At 39.8% G+C, this 23,221-nt stretch overlaps 1 protein-coding gene across 2 annotated transcripts; it reads right to left on the reverse strand.

Moving 5' to 3' along the window:
* Positions 1-17,923: 17,923 nt before the first annotated feature.
* LOC110819798 (cytochrome P450 81Q32-like) lies at positions 17,924-22,816 on the reverse strand. 2 transcript variants are annotated; one of them, XM_088211898.1, is made up of 4 exons: positions 22,538-22,816; positions 21,935-22,260; positions 21,708-21,857; positions 17,924-18,614 (listed from the first exon to the last, which is right to left on the reverse strand). In XM_088211898.1, exons 1-4 carry the CDS (start codon positions 22,563-22,565, stop codon positions 17,979-17,981), a joined length of 1,140 nt encoding a protein of 379 aa, XP_088068024.1. In that variant the 5' UTR covers positions 22,566-22,816; the 3' UTR covers positions 17,924-17,978. The 2 variants fall into 2 exon arrangements, with proteins under 2 accessions (XP_088068024.1, XP_088068023.1); XM_088211897.1 differs by lacking the exons at positions 21,708-21,857; positions 21,935-22,260; positions 22,538-22,816 and adding an exon at positions 18,734-21,692.
* Positions 22,817-23,221: the final 405 nt, after the last annotated feature.

The following is a 23,221-nucleotide window of genomic DNA, read 5'->3' on the forward strand; positions in this document are numbered from 1 at the left end:
GTTGATGTTCTGCTTTGACCTGCTGACATACCAAACATTTAGATACAAAGTCGGCTATATCTCTCTTCATCTCATTCCACCAGAACCGAGGTCGCATAGTTTGGTACATTTTCGTACTTCCTGGATGCATGGCGAACCTTGAACTATGGGATTCTGTCATGATGTCTCTTCTTAACTCACTGTCGTCTGGGACACACACTCTGTCCCTGAAACGAATCAATCCGTCGGTAGAGATCTGAAATTCTGAGTTCACTCCCTGTTCTGCATCCTTCTTGCGGGTTACTAGGGCGGGGTCGATTGACTGGGCTTCCTTTATTCTTTGGATTAACTCGGGTTGGACTGCTAGGTGGCTCAAACATGTGGCCCTCTTCAGATCTCGCAGTCGAACCTGCTGCGTGGCCCCAATGGACCTGCATTCTGAAACCATCAGATGGGCTAGGGTGCCTGCACTTTTCCTGCTGAGGGCATCGGCTACTACGTTGCCCTTACCTGGATGGTATAGGATGTCACAATCATAGTCCTTGAGGAGTTCCATCCACCTTCTCTGATGCATGTTGAGATCCTTCTGAGTGAAGATGTGCTTCAAACTCTTATGATCGGTGTAGATCTGAAAGGTCTCTCCATACAAATAATGGCGCCAGATTTTCAGGGCGTGTATGATTGCGACAAGCTCCAAGTCATGGGTAGGATAGTTCTTTTCATGATTCTTTAGCTGTCTAGACCCATATGCTATAACCTTTCCATGCTGCATCAGGACACAACCCAGGCCCAGATAGGAGGCATCACTATAAACTGTATACCCTCCTGATCCACTCGGTAGAGCCAGCACGGGTGCAGTAGTCAGTCGCTTCTTCAATTCTGAAAAACTCCTTTCGCAGTTCTCATTCCAATCAAACCTTGCATTCTTCTTTGTGAGTCGGGTTAGAGGAGCCGCTAGACTGGAGAACCCTTCGACAAACCGGCGGTAATAACCTGCCATCCCTAGGAAACTGCGAATTTCCTTAACTGTTGTCAGCCTTTCCCAACCAAGTACCGCTTCAACCTTTTCGGGGTTCACTGACACCCCTTCCTTCGATATAACATGTCCTAGGAAGGCGGTTTGCTCGAGCCAAAATCCACACTTGCTCAACTTCGCATACAACTTCTTTTCCCTGAGTACCTGTAGGACTTGGGCAAGATGACGAGCATGTTCTTCTCTACTTTTTGAGTAGACTAAGATATCATCGATGAACACGATGACAAATTGATCCAAGAACTCTCTGAAGATTCTGTTCATTAGATCCATAAAGATGGCCGGGGCGTTGGTTAGCCCAAACGGCATAACCAGGAACTCGTAGTGTCCGTACCTGGTTCGGAATGCCGTCTTGGGGATATCCTCCGCTCTTACCTTTACCTGATGGTAACCTGATCGTAGATCTATTTTAGAAAAGATCTGTGCACCCTGCAACTGATCGAAAAGGTCATCAATCCGAGGAAGAGGATATTTGTTCTTGATTGTTACCTTGTTTATCCTTCTGTAATCAATGCACAGTCTCAACGTTCCATCTCCCTTCCTTGCAAAAGTAACCCCGGCACCCCATGGGGAAACACTGTGCCTAATGAAGCCACTGTCTTGTAGCTCAGTGATCTGTTTCCTTAGTTCTTCCATCTCGATGCGACTCATTCGGTAAGGAGCTACTGAGATGGGCTGGGTACCTGGCTGTAAGTCTATGGTGAACTCGACCTCCCTGTCCCTTGGTAGGCCGGGCAGTTCATCCGGAAATACGTCTGGAAAGTCTCGGACTACTGGAATCTCTTGGATACAAACTTCTTTCTTGGGTTTACCTAGTTAGAGAAAATACAAGATTAAGGCACTCGAAAATCAAGAAGAACTTGCCATTCGGGAAATCAGTACTGGATAATTTTATTTACTTGTAAAAGGCTCCTCGTTGGGAGGATTAAATACAATCTTTTTATTAAAGCAGTCTATGGTGGCGTGATACACCGCTAGCCAATCCATTCCTAGGATTACATCAAAATTCCCTGTGTCTAACCCTATAAGGTCTACCCTCAATTTCCTATCTGCTATCTCCACGGCACATGCCCTGTAGACAACCTCTCCTAGCAATGTCTCCCCCCCAGCGGTAGATACAAGCAATAATGAATCAAGTCTATCAGGTGATACACAAATTTTGGAAGCAAGAACATGTGAAATAAAAGAATGTGATGCACCAGTATCAAACAAAATATGAGCAATGTGGCCAGAGATAGTATACATACCATGTACCACGTCTGGGTCTACGTCGGCATCCTTCTGGGTAAGATTGTAAACTCTGCCCTGGATTGGAGGCCTCCATTGATTCTGGTTTCTAGGGCACTCCCTCGCATAGTGCTGGGCACTGCCGCATATGCGACAGGTGTTGTTGAGGTGGTAGCAGGGTCGGTCCCCATGATCCCTGCCGCAGTACTGGCAGATCTTCCCACGTGCTGCCCCCATAGCCTGAGGAGGGGCCTGAACGGCAGGCCTGGGCCTCTTACTGGGTTGGACAGGCATGGTAGGCGCTGGCCTGCGGAGCGGGGCTGAGGGTCGGGAACTTCCCGCTAGCTGAGGGCGGGTGTCGAAGCTCCTTTCTATGATCTGCGCCTTTGCCAGGACTGCCGAATATGTCTCGAGCTCCATCACCAATAAGTGCTGTCTGATCGCCGGGCGGAGGCCCCACTGGAATTTCCTGGCCTTTCGGCCCTCATCCAACAATGTCTCCGGGGCATGTCGGCCCAGCTCTTGGAACTTGTGGGCATACTCCGACACTGTCATATTACCCTGGACCAATTGAGCAAATTCCAATTCCTTTAAATGTTGGATGTGTTTAGGGAGATACTCCGCATGGAAGGCCGCTAGGAACTGCTCCCAAGTAACTGGTACAGGCAGGGTGGCCCGCTTGAGCTCCCACCAGCGTACCGCTTCCCCTACCAGCATGTAGGAGGCAATGGCAGTCCTTTGCTCAGGAATTACTCCCAAGGTCTCGAAAGCTCTCTCAGTCTCTGCCAGCCAGTATTGGGCTTCTTCGAACGAGGATCCCCCTGAGAAGGTAGAAGGGTTCAGTCTCCTGTACCTCTCTATGAAGCCGGGGTCGATCAAGGAAGGAGCAGGGTCCCGGGGCAGAGGGACTGGGACCGGCTGAGGGTGAACTGGGGGACCCTGTGGTGGAACCTGCTGATGTGGTGGGGGCACTGAAAAGTGCTGTGGCGGCGCCTGCTGGTACTGTGGCTGTGGTGCCGGGTCGTACCGCGGCTGTGGTGCCGGTTGGTACTATGGAGGAATAGGCTCCTGCCGGGGTGGTACGGGATCAGCCTGCTGTAGCGGGGGCTCAACCTGCGCTAGCGGAGGAGGTCCCGGTAACTCCCTTCTCTCCTCTTGCCTTCGCTGGGCAGCTACGAGAGCCTCCACCATCTCATACAGTCTGTCAAGATCCTCCCGAAGCGAATTATCCTGAGCCGCTCGGTTTAGTGGGGGCCTTCCTCTCCTCATTCCCGTGTACCTGCATTCACGAGGAATGATTGAGTAACGATATATCGGTGAGTATTTATCTAAGGCACTATCGTGTAAGGGATGTGTCCGAGGAAATGCGGCTCTGATACCAACTGTAACGACCCCGGAAATATGAAAATGAAATGAGTATTTAAACACATAAAATGCGAAAGCGAGATCAAAATTTCAGTTAACATTCCTTACACGAAAACCAAAAACGTACTTAAAATATAAAAGATTAAACTAACTAAAAGAGAAACTCGAAAATAGAACTATGAGTATGGCTACAGAATCTCTAAGCATCCCCTTCGTCGTCCTCCTGCGGAACGGGCTCGGGAACCATGTCTTCCTGATCTGAAATGGTTAAATAAGGAGTGAGCTACACTAGCCCAGTAAGAACATCACGATATCTCACCGTCACGGCGGTAAAGGTGGGTAGAAAAACACAAAAGACCAATGGAGCATGATTTACAACAAATTTTTTTATTTATGATAAAACCTTTACCATCCACTTACCTCGGTGGAATTCATGAAACAATATAAGAAAAACAATGACATTATCACAATCATGGAATAATATAAGTTGTAAAACATAGCACTTATCACGCCTTTTGTAATTCAATCATTATATCACATATCCTTTTCTCATTTTCCAGCCTACTAGTATCCATGGGGGTCCCTAGGGGTCCCGCTACCCGTTAACCTTTAACATTCATAATCAGTTTCTAGGGCCGTCCCCATACCCCGTCCGGTATGGGCGCCAAAACCATAAACCTCAATACCCCGTCCGGTATGAGGGTGAAACGGGCCGTCCCCATACCCCGTCCGGTATGGGCGCCAAAACACATAAACCTCAATACCCCGTCCGGTATGAGGGTGAAACGGGCCGTCCCCATACCCCGTCCGGTATGGGCGCCAAAACACATAAGATCTCCATGCCCCGTCCGGCATGTGAGACCACAATCCCGGTAGGGTTCCCTACGGACCCGGTCCGTCCACCATCTCCCAGGATATCTAGTCAGGCTGACCCCATAATACAATCATCAGTCTACACAATCTTTTATTTTTCTTTTCCTCAGTCAGCATCATCAATTTACCTTTAAACAAGCAAATCGTAATTCATGCCAAACAGACAACATACAGTATCAATTTTTCAGTCATTCAACCCATAATTAATAAAAACATAGTATATGCACACAAATCTGTAAAATGAACACATCAAACCTCATTTTGCATTTAAAGCTGTAAACAGGCCAAATAACAGTAAATCACCAATCACACTAGACTCGGGCTCCATTAGCAACCTTAAGCAATTTTACACATTCGTTAATTCAAGAAATACCGTTTTATCATTTTGAACTTTAATACCGTGATAGGAAATAGGGTGAGGGGTCCTTACTTGTTTTTGGGATCCGAATACGATTCACAGTGCGCCTACAAACCGTTCCTAATTTTTCCCTGAATTTTTCCCGGGGAACTGAAACACACTAACGGTACCTGCACGTGTTTCAAAAAAAAACCCAAATTAGGCCCAGGGCCTCTTTCGGCCCAAATCGCAACTCCGGCACGGTGGCTCCGCCGTGCTCCGGCAACGGCGCCGCCGCTGGCGGCAGCGAGTCACCTCGGGTTGGCTGTTTTCGGCCGTTTTCGGCCGAATTCAGCCACACTCGCATCGGCCCCTGTGAGAAAACAACCCTAGGGCCCTCGGGGGGCCAAAAAATCACGGAAAAACGGAGCTTACCGGCGGCGGCGCTCTCGGGTGCGGCGGCTCTCCGGCGAGGTTCGTGTTTTGGTGATTCGGCTCCGGTCAACCTGTAGAGAAAAGAATGGTGATCACGGTGATATAAAAATTGCATCAAACGGAGGCCGGGAAGGGCCTCGTCGGAGGCAAAAACCGAGAGGGGGCGCAGCGGCGCCGCTGGTCTTCGGCCGCGTATTCCGGCCGTTTGGCTGGGATTTTGGCTTCGATTTGGCCATAGGAGGAATCAGCGTTGAAAAACGAGTCGGGGGTATGAAATTTACCTCGATCGGCGGTCGAAAATTTCCCCGGTGCGGCGGCGGTCGGCCTCTGGTTCGTCTTCTTCGGCGAGCGGCAGGCGGCTAGGGTTTGTGGTCTGGTGTGGGGGTTCTATTTATAACCCCTTGCCCTTTGATCTCAGCCGTCCATTTTGTTTTAATCTGGGCCGTCTGTGCGATTGTATCTGGGCCGTCCGATCGCGTCCACGCGGATCGCCAACGTGGCCCGTTCAGGAGCGACGTGGTCTTGCCACGTGGCAGGCCCCGGTTGGCCGGGACTGCTGACCGGGCCTGCTGACGTGGCTGCCGACGTGGCTTTTTTTTTTTCCTCGGTCCGGGCGCTACACCTACTACCAAGTATATTATTTACAAGTGTCATATGTAATACCGAGGCCCAAAAAAGTAGCTCATGATAAATTTTTTTTAATTTAGAGATATATAAAAAAAATACATTTTATAAATTAATTTAATGTAATTTTTTTTATATTTGGGAAAAAAATAAATTAGGGATGAGATTGAAAATAATTTTAGTAAAAAGGGGTAGAAATTTGGGTTTTATGGGTGTTTTTAAAAGAAAAATTAGAACGGAGGGTCAGAGTGCAAATAAAAAAAATTTAGCCAAGTAAGACCGCTCAATCAGCCTCCTCGACAAATCGGAGCGCCTGCATCGCAAGGCACGCTGACTCGGTGCCATGTGAGAGGCCATATTAGAGATCTCCGTGCCCCGCAATCAGATGACCCAGGAGCGATCTCGCACACGTGGATGGTTTGGATCCATTTTTTCTTTAGGCGCAATTGGACGATCGAGATCAAACGCAATGAATGATTCAGATTCGTTTTTTCCTTAGGCACGATCGCATAGACGAGATCAATCGCGATGGACGGTTCAGATTAACGCGATATGGATATAAATATTTTACATCACATTGAACTTGAACACTAGCCGCCAGTCTTCTGCCAGAGAAGAAGAACCAGATGCCGGACAAAGGAGCCGACCACGGACCGGCGCCACACTGGAGCCACCTTTGACCGCCAAAAAAGGTAAAAAATTCTCCTACCCATTTAAAATTCGATTTTGAGTACCCATATGACCATATCAGAGCAAAATGAACAGCGGATGAGAAGAAAATCGTGGACAAAACCCAGCGGAGTCGCTGCAAGCAAAACCCACAACCTCCTTCAATGAGTCCCTTCCCGTTTCCCGTTTTGTGCGATTTTTTTACTATTGTGTTCACTGTTCTATTTTTAACAGGTTGATCGAAGAAGGAATCCCAGCTGCAAAGGTGAGCTGCCGCCGCACCCGAAAACTCCACCATCGATAGGTTTTTATTTTTTGATTTTTTTCGGCCAACCGATGCCCCCTAATGTGTCTTTTCATAGGGATACATATAAAGTCAACCGAAACTAGCCAAAACAAGCCGAAGACGACCAGGTCGAGGCAAACCACCACCGCGGGTGGTGGTGCCATCGTTGGAGCACAGGGGTGCTGGAATCCTGAAATTGGCCGAAAAAGATTTTTAATACAGATTTTAAATTTTTTGGGTATTTTTAGGTACGTGAAGTGTGTTTCATCTTTGCAGAAAAATTTAGAAAACCTAGGGACCGCAAGTAGGCGCAGTAGAAAGTTCAGTATTTCGGATATCGATTCAGGTAAGAATCCCTCACCGTATTCCCTGTTATGGAATTGAAGCTTAATAATCAATAATATAGTATTTTGTAAAATTTAAAAATTTTTGAAAATAATTACAGGTCACTAATGGAGGCAGAACCGGTTAGTTATTTATTTATCATGTTTAATTGATTATTTAATTTTACATCTTTAAATACATTATAATATATTAGAATGGTTAAATGATTCAGTTGTACTTCCTTAATACATGTATAACTTGTCTTGCGTGATTTACGGTTGACTTGTGAAATATGAAATTAATATGCAAATGGAAAATTACTTGATTATTTGAATTAATAAATGGTTATCTTACTGGAAATCCTAGGATATAGTGAACGGATCGGGTACATAGAGAACCCTACCGTGAATATTACCTCAAACTGGACGAGATATCGATGGAGGGTATTTTTGGCGCTCATACCAGACAGGGTATGGGGACGGACCGATTCACCCTTATACCAGATGGGGTATTGTGGGATGGCATTTTTGGCACTCATAATAGACGAGGTATGGAGATGACTGGTTAGTTGACGAGTTTAGATATTGGGTTCACGCGTAGTTGGACATCCCTATGGCCCCCCAGAGATACCAGTAAGCAGATAAAAAGGAAAGTTGTTGTTCTTAGAATATGAGAACATAATGTTATTTGAGTTATTATCTCTATAGGTCGATTTTGAAAATCTCATAATGGTAAGTATGCAATAAATGGTTTTTCTTATGATAAATGAACTTACTTAAATTAAGAGCTCCATTAATCATTTTATGTTTTATGATTTTTACTAACCTTCAGTTTTGTATCGGTGAGTAGTGTGATATTCTTATTGGGTTAGTGTAGTTCACTCCCTCCCCTATTAACCATTTCAGATTAAGAAGATCAAGATTCAGATCTTAATCAGCAAGAGAGTTGTAAGTAGGTGTTCCCCCGGATCCTATTAAAAGTTAGTGGAGGTTAACCTCCCTACAACATTTATTTACTATTTTTATATATTATTATGATTTTTTATGAACCACTATGAAAAGGATATTTCTGTAGCTTTATTGGGCATTTTAAATGATTGTGTAAGGAATGTAAACTCAAACTCTATTATTTCGCTTCTGCATTTAATTTATGACCTTATTTTCATTTAAGTTTCGAGCCTTTATGGTTTGTATCAGAGCCGCGTTCATAGGAACCACTCCTTACACAAAGACTTAAAAATACCAAATACAAACTATCATTCAACATTTCCTTATGAAATGCAGGTATAAGAAATGAGGAGAGGCAGACCTCCACTAAACTGAGCAGCTCGGGATTGCTCACTTAAAGATGATGTCGATCGACTCTTTGAGATGCTAAAGAGACTCAGCTCCACCCAGCAGGCCCGGGAAGAAAGGAAGGAGCTGTCTGACCCTCCCTCGCTGCCATAATTTGAGCCACCCTTACATTGAAAAGATCTGGAGCCACCTCGGTTCAACCCTGGTCCTCCACCGTACCACCTAGCACCACCATAGTACAATTCGGTGCCTCCACCATACAATTCGACACTACAAGGCCACCCAATTCCTCCCCAGCACAATCCAGTTCCTCTTCCACAGGACCCAGTTCCACCCATTATGGACCCAGAATATATTGAAAGGTACAAAAAACTAAACTCATCTACCTTTGTAGGGGTATCCTCTTTTGAGGAGGCCAAGTATTGGTTGCCTGAGATAGAGAATGCCTTTACGACTCTTTGGGTGGTTCCCCAAAAAAAGGTTGTACTTGCCACCTACATCCTTATGGGAGAGGCAAGCCACTGGTGGCAGCTCAAGCAGGCCACCGTGCCTATTCCAGTCACTTGGGAACAGTTCCTAATGGCATTCAATGCAAAGTACCTCCCAGAGCACCTCCGACATTTGAAGAAAATGGAGTTTGTACACCTAGTCCAGGGTGAGATGACTGTATCGAAATATACCCGAAGGTTCCTAAAGTTGGGCCGGTATTCTCCTGAGAGCATGATGAATGAAGGCAGGAAGGTAAGAAAGTTCGAATGAGACCTCTACCCTGAGATCAGACAACAGCTGTACGTATTTGAGTTCAGTACCTACTCAATCGTTCTGGTCAAAGCATAACTAGTAGAGAAAAACCTTCGCATCTTTCCTCTAGTAGTGGGAAATCCTATACCCCTAGTCTCACATCGCAGACCAGTACCCACTGCACCAGCTCAGCAGAACAAGAGGCCTACGCCAGTGACTAAGGCTCATTCTCAGACTCCAGTGACAGAACGCGGTAGGGCTTGTCAGTACTGTAGTAAGGATCATGAGGACCAACCTTGTTATCATCTCAATAATACCTGTCATATATGTTGGATTACCCAACACTCTGAAAAGGTTGAGGCAGTACATGGATGAGAGAAATTATCCTCAATTAAGGAGATTTATAGCTTTCTAGGAATGATAGGCTATTACCGCAAGTTTGTAGAAGGATTTTCCAGTCTAGCTGCTCATTTGATCAGGCTCACAAAGAAGAACATTAAGTTTGAAAAGAATCTGGACTGCGAAAGGAGGTTTATAAAACTCAAGAAGCGGTTGACTACTGCACTGGTGTTGGCCTTACCGAGTGGGACAAGGGAATATATAGTGTACAGTGATGCCTCATATATGAGATTGGGTTGTGTTCTGATACAGCATGGCAATGTCATAGTCTATGGGTCCAGGAAATTAAAGAGTCGTGAGAAGAATTACCCCACCTATGATTTGTAATTTGCTGCCATTATCCACACCTTAAAGACCTAGTGCCACTACCTGTATGGGGAGACTTTTGACATTTTTACTGACCATAAGAGCTTTGAGCACATATTCACTCAAAAGGATTTGAACATGCGTCAGAGGCATTAGATAGAGCTCCTCAAGGATTATGATTGTAATATCTTGTATCACCCGGACAAGGGCAACATAATAACTGACGTGCTCATCAGAAAAAGTGCAAGTATGTTAGCTCACCTAATGGTTTCTGAGTGCAAGGTAATAGGGGTCGCACAACATATACGACTTCAGAACTTAAAGAGAGTTGCATTTTTGGACCACCTGACTGTCCAACCCGATTTGATCCAGAGAATAAGAGAAGCCCAATTAATCAATTCCACCATAGCCGCCCTTAAGAAATATGTATAACAGGAAACACATCTAGAATTTTGAGTCTCTACTGATGGATTGCTTAAGTTTCAGGACAGAGTGTGTGTTTCAAATGACAATGAACTAAAAATGGACATCATGACAGAGGCTCACAGCTCCAAGTTCACCATACATCCTAGAAGTACTAAAATGTATCAAAGTATGCGACTTCGGTTCTGGTGGAGTGGGATGAAAACGGAGGTAGTCGACTTCGTTTCCAAGTGTCTAGTATATCAACAGGTTAAGGCTTAGCATCAATGCCCAAGTGAGTTACTTCAGCCATTACTGATCTTGGAGTGGGAGTGAGAACATATCATAATAGATTTTATAGCAGGGTTGCCTAAGGCACGCTTAGGATATGATATGATTTGGGTAATTGTTAACCAGCTCACCAAGTCTTCTTACTTCTTGACTATCAAGATGACCAACCCCTTGGATAAGCTAGCAAAAATATATATCCGAGAGATAGTCAGATTACATGGAGTTCCAGTATTAGTGGTATCCGACAGAGACCACAGGTTCACGTCTCGATTTTGGTATAGTTTTCAGCAAGCCATAAGAATGAGATTGTCCCTTAGCACCGCATTCAACCCTCAAATCGATGGACAATCAGAGAGGACGATTTGCACACTGGAATATATGCTCTGAGTTTGTATTCTAGACTTCGGGGGTCATTGGTATGATCACCTACCCCTGATAGAGTTCGCCTACAATAACAGCTACTAGTCAAGTATCGGCATAACTCTGTACGAGGCATTGTATGGCCGCCCATACAGATCGTATATCTGTTGGAAAGAGGTGGGTGATAGAAAACTATTCGGTCCAAATCTTGTGGAGGAGACTATAACCAAGATAGTTAAGATCAAGAAGAAGATTCATATAACTTAGATCAAATAGAAAAGTTATGCAGATTTCTGAAGAAGGGATTTGGAATTTGAGAAAGATGACCGAGTGTTTCTTAAGATCACTCCTTTCAAAAGGATCAATAGGTTAGACAAGAGATAAATCCCTGGTTCATTGGATAATTAGACTGGATTGGTACGACTGCTTATAGACTGGCACTACCTCCGGAGTTATCCAAGATTCATAATGTCTTCCACGTATCTATACTATATAGGTACAAATAGTACCTCTCACACATCCTGTCCCACGAGCCTTTTTTACTCCAAGAAGATCTATCTTATAAGGAGGTACCGGTAAGCATGGTAGACCGAAAGAGTAGAGTACTCCGCAACTGAAAAATTTCATTCATCAATGTCTTATGGCAGAACTATACGCAGGAAGAGGGCACTTGGGAACTGAAATCAAGCTTCAAGGCCCAGTACCCTCAGCTGTTCGATTGAGTGAGAGAGTAACAAATTTGATGGACCAAATTTCTTTTAAGGGGGGAGAGTTGTAATACCCGGGTCCGAAAAATTGGCATGGGATAAATTTTGTTAATTTAGACATGTATAAAAAATATATTTTATAAATTAATTTAATGTAGTTTTTGTTATATTTGGAAAAAAAATAAATTATGGTTGAGATTGAAAATAATTTTGGTAAAAAGGGGTAGAAATTTGAGTTCTAATGATGTTTTTGAAAGAAAAATTAGAATAGGGAGGTCAGAGTGCAAATAAGAAAAAATTTTCCACATAAGACCACTCAGTCAGCAGTTTCGACGAATCGGAACACACCGCGTGGTAAGGCACGCTAACTTGGTGCTATGTGGGAGGCCACGCTAGCGATCTGTGTGCTTTGCGATCGGACGACCCAGGAGCAATCTTGCATGAGTGGACAGTCTGGATCAGTTTACCCTTTAGGCATGATCGGACGGTCGAGATCAAATATGATAAGCGGTGCATATTCGTTTTCTCCTTAAATGCGATCGAACGGACGAGATCAATCGCGATAGGCGGTCTAGATTAACGCAAGATGAGTATAAATATTTCGCATCACACTAAACTCGAACCCTCGCCACAGCCCCCTGCCAGAGAAGAACCAGACGCTAAAGAAGAACCAAACACCAGAGAAAGGAGCCGACCGTTGACTGTCACCGCACTGAAGCCACCTCCGACCACCAAAAAAGGTAAAAGATTCTCCCACCCGCTTGAAATTTGATTGAGTACCCCTGTGGCCATATCGGAGCAAAAAAAATGGTGGGTGAGCCAGAAACCACTGGCAAAACCTGCAACCTCCTCCGATTAGCCCCTTTTCGTTTTTCATTTTGTGCGATTTTTTCACCTTATATTCACCATTCTATTGGTTGACTGAAGAAGGAATCCCACCCGCAAAGGTGAGTTCGCAGAGCCGCCGCACTTGGAAACCCCACCACCAGTAGTGTCTTTTCGCAGGGATACATATAAAGTCGGCTGAAATCGATCAAAACTGGCTGAAAACAGCTAGGCTGAGGCAAACCACTACCGCGGACAGTGGTGTCGTCACCAGGGCACAGCGGTGTCGCCGTGCCGGAATCCCAAAATTAGTTAGAAAGGATTTTTAACACCAGTTTTGGGTTTTGGGGATATTTTTAGGTACATGAAGCGTGTTTAATCTCAGCAGAAAAATTCAGGAAACCTGGGGACCACCAGTAAGCGCAGTACAAAGTTCAGTATTTCAGACACTGATTCGAGTAAGAATCCCTCACCCTATTCTCTGTTATGAAATTGAAGCTTAATAATCAATAATATGATATTTTGTAAAATTTAGAAAACTTTGAAAATAATTACATGTCACTAATGGAGCCAGAACCGATTAGTTATTTATTTGTCATGTTTAACTGATTATTTAATTTTACAGCTTTAAATACATGATAATATATTAGAATGATTAAATGATTCAGTTGTTCTTCTTTGATGCATATATCGCTTGTCTTGCGTGATTTACGATTGATTTGTGAAATATGAAATTAATATGCAAATAGAAAATTGCTTGATTATGTGAATTAATAAATGGTTGTCTTACTAGATATCCTGCGAGATGGTGGACGGACTGGGTACATAGGGAACCCTACCGTGAACGTTACCCAATACCGAACGGGGTATCGAGAGAGTATTTTTGCGTTCATACCAGATGGGGTATGAGGACGGCCCGATTCACCATCATATCGGATGAGGTATCGAGGGATGATATTTTTAGCACTCATACTGGACGGGGTATAAAGATGACCGGTTAGTTGACAAGTTTAGATATTGAGTTCACACATAGTGGGACATCCCTATGAACCCTTAGAGATACTAGTAAGCAGATAAAAAGGAAAGTCGTTGTTTTTGCTCACTTGAATATGAAATCATAATGTTATTTGAGTTATTATCTTTATAGGTCGATTTTGAAAATCTCTTAACGGTAAATATGCAATAAATAATTTTTTTATAATAAACGAACTTACTTAAATTAAGAGCTCCATTATTCGTTTTATATTTTACAATTTTTACAAACCTTTAGTTTTTGTATCGATGAGTAGTGTGATATTCTTATTGAGTTAGTGTAGCTCACCCCCTCCTCTATTAACCATTTCATATCAAGAAGATCAACATCAAGATCTTAATCAGCAGGAGGGCTGTGAGTAGGTGTCCCTCCGGATCCTATCAAGAGTTAGTGGAGGTTAATCTCCTTACAACATTTGTTTACTATTTTCATATGTTATTACGTTTTTTTTTATGAACCGTTATAAAATATACATTTCTGTATTTTTATTGGGCATTTTAAATGATTGTGTAAGGAATATAAACTCAAACTCTATTATTTCGCTTTCGCGTTTAATTTATAACCTTGTTTCCATTTAAGTTTTGAGGTTTTACATCATATATACCAAAGAATAAAAAATTTGATATTCATAAGTTCATACTATTGAAAATAATAATTTGCAAATAATTTATAAATTAAGGAGATTGTTTGTCTTACTAAGGAGTTAAAAATTATAAATATATGTCTTTTGAGTTTTTTAAAGTGGTTTGTGTATTAACTTAAATATATATGTTTTGAGTTTTTCTAAGTGGTTAATGTATTAAATTTAAACATGTGTCTTTTAAGTTTTATTAAATAATTTATACTTTACCTTAATTATGATAATGAATTAGACTTAATTGTGTTGATATCTATATATAAGTATGTATTTTGAGTCTTTTTATTAATATATCAATTTGAAAAATCAAATTGAAATTTTGAAATAACCCATTCAGTGCTATGCAAAAGTATGGTTATAAGAAGTAAAGTTAAATATAACACATAAATATGATAATTAATATGTGTATTGTGAGTTTTTATTGATTAGTGTATTAAATTTAACAATTATTTATAAATTAAACTTAATTATGATTAATATATATATATATATATACAGAATTTTAATAATTGTGTTTACACCTATATCCATATATTTGAAGATTTATAATAACTACCACAAATTAAAAAATTAAGTCTCTATATTCTTCCTCCAATTTATAACAAATCTATCTCTGAAAACTTTTTCCAATATGTATACATGTATATATATATACACACACACACACACACACAGTTAGGGAGATGAACTGTTTTGATTGTCTCTCAGTGCATGCCTAATCCAAGAGAGAGTATATATATATATACTTTAAATTTTGTTTTGTCAAAATTTATATAATATTGCATTTGTTATTTTAATAATGCATAAAACTTTATGTAGTCAGTTTCTATTTTATTAACAAAAATTATATTCTCTCATAATTAAACTTATTTTAACCTCATAGTTATATTTATCACAACGTGTTTGATAATTTACATTCTAAATATTTTTTTTTTAATCTTTATTTTATTAAATTTAGTTATCGTTTTAATTTGAAGTTAAATTACTTTAATAATTCAAATTAATCCCTCTTCATCGATAAATATTAACATTATTAACAATCATATTACGTGTTATCCATTTGAACCCATAATATTGATTAATTGATTATTTTTAAATATCGAATTTTAAATGTTATTTGACGTAATAAAAATAAAATAATTTAATTATTTTAAAATAATAAAAATTAAAATTATTTTCTCCTTTTTACTTCTTGAACGCTAAAATAATAATATAAATTATTACGTACTTTGATTCTTATTTCTTCTTAGTTAAAATTTTGTTAATTTATTTGTCATTATTTAATATGTATTATTAATATTCAAAATTACAATACTTGACTCTAATTACCACTTTATATTATAATCTTCTTCATCACTCAAATATAATCTGATACACATTCTATTTATTAATAGATTCTAACTTGAGTTGTAACACCCAAATTTTATTATTTTTATTTTTTAATTTATTTTAATTTGTATTAGAATTTTAGTTTAATTTTTTAATATTTAATTTATAAGGTTTTAATTTAATTTAATTTAATAAAAATAATAATAATGATAAAATAGGGTAAAATTATTTTTGAGATTTAATTGAAATTGATTTTGGAAAAAATGGGTGAAAATTTAGATTTTGGGGGTGTTTTTGAAAAGAAAATTAGAAAACAGGGTTCAAAACGCAATTTAAGAAAGTTGTGCCACATCAACGGCCATGTCAGCAGCCCAGTTAGCAGCCCTGGCCAACCAGAACACGCCGCGTGGCAAGGAAGCTAACGCGGGAGGCCACGCGGGACAGAGCCATGCGGGCGATCCGCGTGCACGCGATCGAACGATCCAGATCTCATGCGTGCGGATGGCCCAGATCTCACGCACACGGACGGCCCAGATCTCACGCGTGCGGACGGTCCAGATTTATTCCCATTTTAATCGCGATCGGACGGTACAGATTAAATCAAGATGGACGGCTGAGATTAAAAGGGAAAGGTTATAAATAACTTCACCCACACCCGACCCCAAACCCTAGCCGTCAGTACCCTCGGTCTTTGCCTTCGATGAGGCCCTTTTCGATTCCCGTTCGATGAAATTTTTACACCACTGTCCTTTTCTCTACAGGTTGACAGGAGCAAAACATCAAATCGTGACTCACGCCGGAGAAGCCGCCACACCCGAGAGCTCCGCCGGTAAGTCTCAGTTTTTTGTGATTTTTTAGCCCACCGAGGGCCCTAGGGTTGTTTTATCTCAGTAACCAATGCAAGTTTGGCCGAATTCGGTCGAAAACGGCCAGCCCGAGGCGAATCGACGCTGCGGGCGGCGATATCGTCGCCGGAGCACTGCGGAGCCGCCATGCCGGAATTCTGATATTGGCCAAAAAAGGGGCCTTTGGTCTGATTTGGGGTTTTTTGGGACACGTGCAGGTACTGGTAGTGCATTTCAGTTTCTCAAAAAAAAATTCAGGGAATTTAGGGACAGTCCGTAGGCGCATTGTAGACCCGATTTCAGACTCCGAAATAAGTAAGGATTTCTCACCCTATTTTCTATCATGGTATTAAAGCTCAATAAATAATAAAATGGCATTTCGTGAATTAATAGATATGTATAATTAATTAAGGTTGCTAATGGAGTCCGAGTTTGATATATTTTCGGTCAGTTGCTGTTTTTGTTATTTTATAGTTTTAAATGCATTATGGTATCTGATCTATTTATTTTATGATTTTGAATGCATGAATCACTGTTTACTTCATTATGGCTTGATTTTGTGAATCCGATGATATGCCTGCCTTGTTGGATGCTCGTTACCGGTTTAAATATTCATGATTATGTGAGAAACAGAAAACTAAAAAAAAAATAGAAAAGGTATGTAAATTGATAAATGGATAACGTGGACAGCCTGACTAGATATCCTGGGAGATGGTGGACGGACCGGATCCGTAGGGAACCCTACCGGGAACGTGGTCTCTCATATCGGACGGGGTATGGAGACCTTATGTATTTTAGCGCCCATACCGGACGGGGTATGGGGATGACCCTGGAATTAAGTTATTAATGTTAATGATTCACGTGTAGCGGGGACCCCCTATGGATCCCCATGGATACTAGTAGGCTGGTAAAAGAGGAAATTTATTGTCTGATTATTGAAGTGCAAAAGTATAACATGTGTTATGTTACAAAGTGTATATGATTTTATGATGGTTATAATGTTATTGTTTCTATATGTTATTTTCACGAATCTCATCGAGGTAAGTGGATAGTAAATGTTTTTATCATTAATAAATGAGTTTGTTATAAATTATGCTCCATTAGTCGTTTTTGTTTTCTACCAACCTTTACTTCTGTGGTATTGAGATAGTGTGATGTCTTTACTGGGCTAGTGTAACTCATTCTTTACTTAACCATTTTAGATCAGGAAGACGTGGTTCCCGAGCCCGTTCCGCAGGAAGACGGCGAGTTAGACGCCTAAAGATTTTATAGTTCTATTTATAGTTTTTATTTCGAGTATTTTTTTTAATTAGGTTATTCTTTCATACGTTGAATACGTTTATGGTTATTTTGTAATTGATGTTAATCAGAATTTTTATTTCGCTTCCGCATTTAAAATTTTTAATACATACATCTTCATTTAAATTTTCGGGACCGTTACATGATTCTTATATAAAGTTTATTATTTACATATCTTTTTTATTTAAGATTAAAATATCAAAAATAAATCATATAAAAATAAGTAAGAGATTATTAAGAAAGAAATAAACTTTAAAAAGGAAAAACATAAATGGTTTAAAAGTTAATCATTTAGACTTTATTTATTTATTAATTTCTACACCATACATTTTGCTAGTTTAACAAGTTCATTTTGGTTCATATTCGAGAAAGAAGGTCAGCCATGGCGGCTCTTGGACGACATTTAGCTTGTAGAGGCTTGGCCCTCTGCAAGGTGAAGGTAACTCCTTCAGTCATAACCACCATCTCATCGTCAACCCTCGACCACTCAAAGCACTGAATTAACGAGCCAAGAGTCAACCCTATCACCCTCATAGCCAATCCATCACCTGGACAACTTCTCCTTCCATACCCAAATGGCATCAGAAAGAACCCATCCTTCACTCCAGCTCCGGCAGTCTTCGAAATCCCTCTAAACCTCTCCGGCTTGAATTTTTCTGGATCTTCCCAAATCTTAGGATCATGATGTATTGCCCACACATTTACCATTAATGTCGTCCCAGCTGGAATGCGAAATCCGCCTACTGTGCACTCTGCCGATGATTCATGAGGTACTAACACGGGGACTGCTGGGCACATACGCATTGCTTCATTTATGATGCAGCGAAGATATGGAAGGTGAGGCAAGTCCGATTCTTGAAGAAGACAACCCTCTGGTATGTGATTATCTATTTCCATTTGAGCACGTTTAAGCTCTTCTGGGTGGTTTAGTAACAGAGACAGTGTCCATTCCATGGTATTGATGGTCGTATCAGTCCCAGCCATCAGAAGAACCTCCACAGAAAATTACAAAGTCATTAGAACATACAAGCATTAATGGCTGACAACACAAGGAAATTTGAATTTAGCTTAAAAGTTTCGAACTTTGTATTAATTTATCAATGGAATCTTACTAGCATCAACCCTTTTATGATCTCATCACTGTAATATTCTGGCTCTGATTCTTGCAGCGACAATAGGACATCAATCATCGCCTTCTTCTTTTCTCCATCAGAATTATCAGCTTTCATCTTCCTTCTTCGCTCTTCTATCAAATCTTGCATGAACTCATCTCTCTTTTTTTGACAGTCTATCATCCTCTTTTCAAGATCCCAAGATTTAACCCATGGTATGAAATCTCCAATAGGAGCTGAACCACTCAACGTAAAGGTCTCTGCATGAAACTCACGATACCTCTTTGCTTCTTTAACATCTTCCACGTTCTGGCCATAGTAACGTTTTCCGGCTATCATTCTCATCATCATGTTGAGCGTCAACTCGAAAAGCGATGTTCTCAATTCAACAAGGTTATCTTGACTTTCCAAGATGTTGCGAATCATCTTCTTCACCTCGTCAGCTCGGATGTGGTACAACATTTGGAGGCGGGTGGCTGATAAGAGCTCGAGGGAAGCAATCCGCCTGAGGTTGCGCCAATGTTCACCGTAGGGTGCCCAAGAGATGGAGGTGAAATTATAAGCCAAGTGTTTACCGATGAGAAAGCGAGGGCGGTTGGCGAAAAAGATATCGTTTTTGGTAAAACACTCTTCGGCAGCTGACGACGACGAGACGACAAGGACTTGACGGGACCCAAATCGGAGCAAAAGAACATGGCCGTTTTGCTTGGAAATTCGAGAGAAGGTTCTGTAGATTGGTTGCTTGAGGAGATAGAGATGGCCGATGATCGGTAAACATGGAAATATGGTTGGTGGGAGGTTGTGGATTTTGTTCAGAAAGTGCTTGGTGAAGATGGAGAGTACTAGGAATAGTAGAAGGGACGAGAGATACCAGACCGCCATGATTAACCAGCTAGCTCAATGAGGGAGTCTTATGTCCATACTTAATAAGTAATATTATATTACTAACAATTAGAAGATATTTTTCCATTATTGACCAATATTTATTATCTTACCTCAGAAATTAAATGTTCAATAACTACACTCTAATTTTGCTTCTTCTTCATTTACTTTCCTTAATTATCAAATTATGTATTTATCTCCTCCCGTTAATTAATCACATTAAATTTTAAATAATAGGAAGTTATTATACTATCCCTATTTATGGAGCAAATAGACAAGGTCTACAACCAATGTACTCATATATGCGATTTTATTTTTTTAATATATATTTTCTAGAAATTATTTAAAATCTATTTCAAATTAAATTTATGTCAATTGAGGATTAAAACAAAGTATAGTGTCATGTTTTTCATCCTTTAATTCTTAATAAATATAATAATAAGTTAGAATAAAAATAGTCAATTGTGTTCTTTTTATTAAATTTTAACAAAATTTAATCCAAAATAGGTAAAATTTTAAAATTATTGTAGGATTATAAGTAAAGTGTGTGCATAGGAAAATAAATTGTGTTCTTAAATAAGCATGAAGGGTATTTTTAGATTTTTAATTAGGAAATTATCTTCGTAGTGACAATAGTAGCGAATATATTTTAAAGGAGTTTGAGAACTATGGTTTACAGCATGAAATCATACATAAAAAGATTGTTTCCGGTACTTCTCCGCACAACGGTATTTTTCAAAAAAAAAAAAAAACCATTTTAGAGAAAGTCAAATGCATACTGAAAATAACTAATCTACTAAAACTATTTTGGGATAAAGTACTTTATACCGTCTGCTATCTAATTAATAATTCTCTGTCAACTGTTTTCGATTTTGATATTTCTAAGATAATATGGTCTGAGAATGATAATATTTACTCTCATATGAAGGTATTAGGGTGCAAGACATTTGTGTATGTGTCTAAAGAGTAGAGATAGAAATTAGATGATAAAATTATTCCACGTATTCTTCTAGGCTATGGAGATGTAGAATTTGGGTAAAAATTATGAGATACAGTAAAGAAGAAAATCATCAGGTATAAAGATATGATCTTTGATGAACATAAAACCCTGTTGGACTTTGAGATATTAGAAAAAACTACAAAAAATGAAGACATTTCCCTTCTTGTACTGATTTCTCCTTCAATCAAATGTGCCACTAGTGAAGGAAATGAGACTGATTATATACAAATACCAGTAGATGTTAGTAATGATGTTGAATAAGGAGAATAACCTCTTTCACCTTAGATTTAAGAAGAATCTCAAGTTAGAAGGTCAACTCGAACACATTATTCATCCACTAAATATTTGAGTTATGAGTATGTCACGATTACTGAAGAGGGGGAGCTTGAGAATTCTTAACAAATTCATAATCACAAAGAAGAAACTCAGTGGTCAAAAGCAGTATAGGAGGAGATGAGTTCTTCGGAGAAAAATTACATTGATGATAATCCACTTGACATGTTAATTAAAGTGGTGAGTTGTGACAAACATCAGTAATGCATCAAGACGGTGAGATTGAGTGACAATTGAGTAATAGATGAGCGAACATTCCCTCATGTGACGAGGAAGAGATTATTAGTTCCAGCCCATCACCGCCAAAAAGAAGATAAGAGTAAATCGCATACGCAATCAAAAAAGATTTGTCTTTAATCTCTTGTAGATTTTTAATGACATAGCAAAAATCAATTCAGAAGATTTTTGAAAGATTTTTTGGATGAAAAAACTAATCTTCTCGACTTCTCTGACCTATAAAAGGAAAAGCCTTGGAGTAGAGACTTGCAAGCCGAAAGAAGAAGAAAACATGAAAAAAAAGAGGAGGTGTGTGTGTGTGAAATGTATCAATGCTACTTGTATTCTCCATCTTTTCTATCTCGTTTCCTCTTCTCCAATTCTACCTTACAGATTTCACGCACTTTTTTTCGACACGGTACGTAGTAGCAAATGATCAATGAATTAATTCATCGACTATCATCATAAGTCAATTCCAAAGTAAATGTGTATTTGTTATAATTAATCATATGTATTTATTATAATTAATCATAATTGAATTACCTGAAGAGCATGGTAATATGTAGTTCCTGGGATCTTAAGTGGGCGTGCTTTAAACCCTTTGAACATATCAATATAGTAACCAAGAAGCTCATCCAAAAGAGGCCCAGGTTTAATGCTAACAAAACATTCAGCAATGTTCTCAAACACCATCTGCATATTAGATTAATATCACATTAATAATAATGTTTAGAGACTTATTAAATTAGAAAAAATATTAAGATCAGTACCTTTTTGATAACCTCAAATGACCTGATGGTACCGATTTGAGCCCATGATTCAAGAGAGACCTTCATGCCTGGTTGAGCAACGAGAAGGAATTTCTTCAGAGAATTAGTATGGACAAGTGCAGAAGTGATATGGGATTTGATCCTGGCATGGTATTCCCCAGTAGCTGCCAACAGAGAATTAGGTCCAACAAGCTCCCTTGTTGAGAATCTATGGGGAAACAGAAGATGTGAATGGAACACAAACTTGGTTGCAGCTGGAGTGCAAACAAGGATAGACGGAAAGCCGAAAGCGATATGTTCTATATAACCCTGCTCTATCACCATACCTGACCAGTCACCATATTATTATTAACGATTGATGATTGCAAAAGTACTTTTAAAACGTCAAAAACTAAAGAGAAAAGCCGACCCAATTGGGCTCTAAATGCGAGAAAATGAAAGAAAAAAAATGGCTAAATGGGAATTTATTTGGTTGTTTAGCATTGATGAAATTATCTTATAAAGTGCTTTCGAAAGGCAAAAACCAAAAACAAAAGCTGACCTAATGGGGCTCTAAATGCGAGAAAATGAAAGAAAAAAAAAATGGGTAAGTGAGAATTTTACTTGGCTCGCTTAGCATTGATGAAATCATCTGGGCGACTGACAATCTTGTAATACCATATGAAAGAGAGCATCTCTCCAATGAAAGGGAAACCCATGTAACCAGGAGGGAGTTTCGAATGCTTTAAAGCTGAGTCTGTATGTTTCAGAGGTAGTACATATCGGAGCTCATTCCACCGCCATAGAATCCAAATTGCTAAAGGCAGTCCACCGATAACCCATGTCACCCACCACCAATATCCCTCCATTGTCATCTCTCTCTCTCTCTCTCTCTCTCTTCTCTTTCCCTCTTTCCAGCCACATTCACTCACCAACCCATGTACATATATATACACGTACTATCTGAGTCATTCGTGGGTAGGTAGACTTAAATTCGAAAAAATTTAAAATAATATTAAATATTGTCATCTCTCTCTCTCTCTCTCTCCCATTATAGACTAGTTAAATTGTTCTCTGTTACATATGTATTATAAACTAATCACATATTTTTTGCTTATAAATATTGAAATTTGGCTGGGAAGTATATTATTGACTGAGCACATAAGAATAATACAAATATTTTCTAAAAAGTTTTGATTGTTGCTTTTTTCATATTCTAAATGTCAATATATCTTATTGTTGTATTTGGTTCAATTAATATATTATATATATTTTTATATTTTAAATTGTACAATTTTTATATGCAGA

The sequence above is a fragment of the Carica papaya genome, chromosome 9 (genome assembly GCF_054855325.1).
Source record: "Carica papaya isolate Zhongbai chromosome 9, ASM5485532v1, whole genome shotgun sequence".
Lineage (NCBI taxonomy): Eukaryota > Viridiplantae > Streptophyta > Magnoliopsida > Brassicales > Caricaceae > Carica > Carica papaya.

Bases quoted from the DNA above. Each gene is read 5' to 3' on its own strand.
- LOC110819798 (XM_088211897.1), bottom strand. From the start codon at position 19,615: ATGGCGGTCTGGTATCTCTCGTCCCTTCTACTATTCCTAGTACTCTCC. The intron at 18,615-18,733 runs GTAAGATTCCAT...TTTTCTGTGGAG, and splicing joins TCATAAAAGGGTTGATGCTA to GTTCTTCTGATGGCTGGGAC.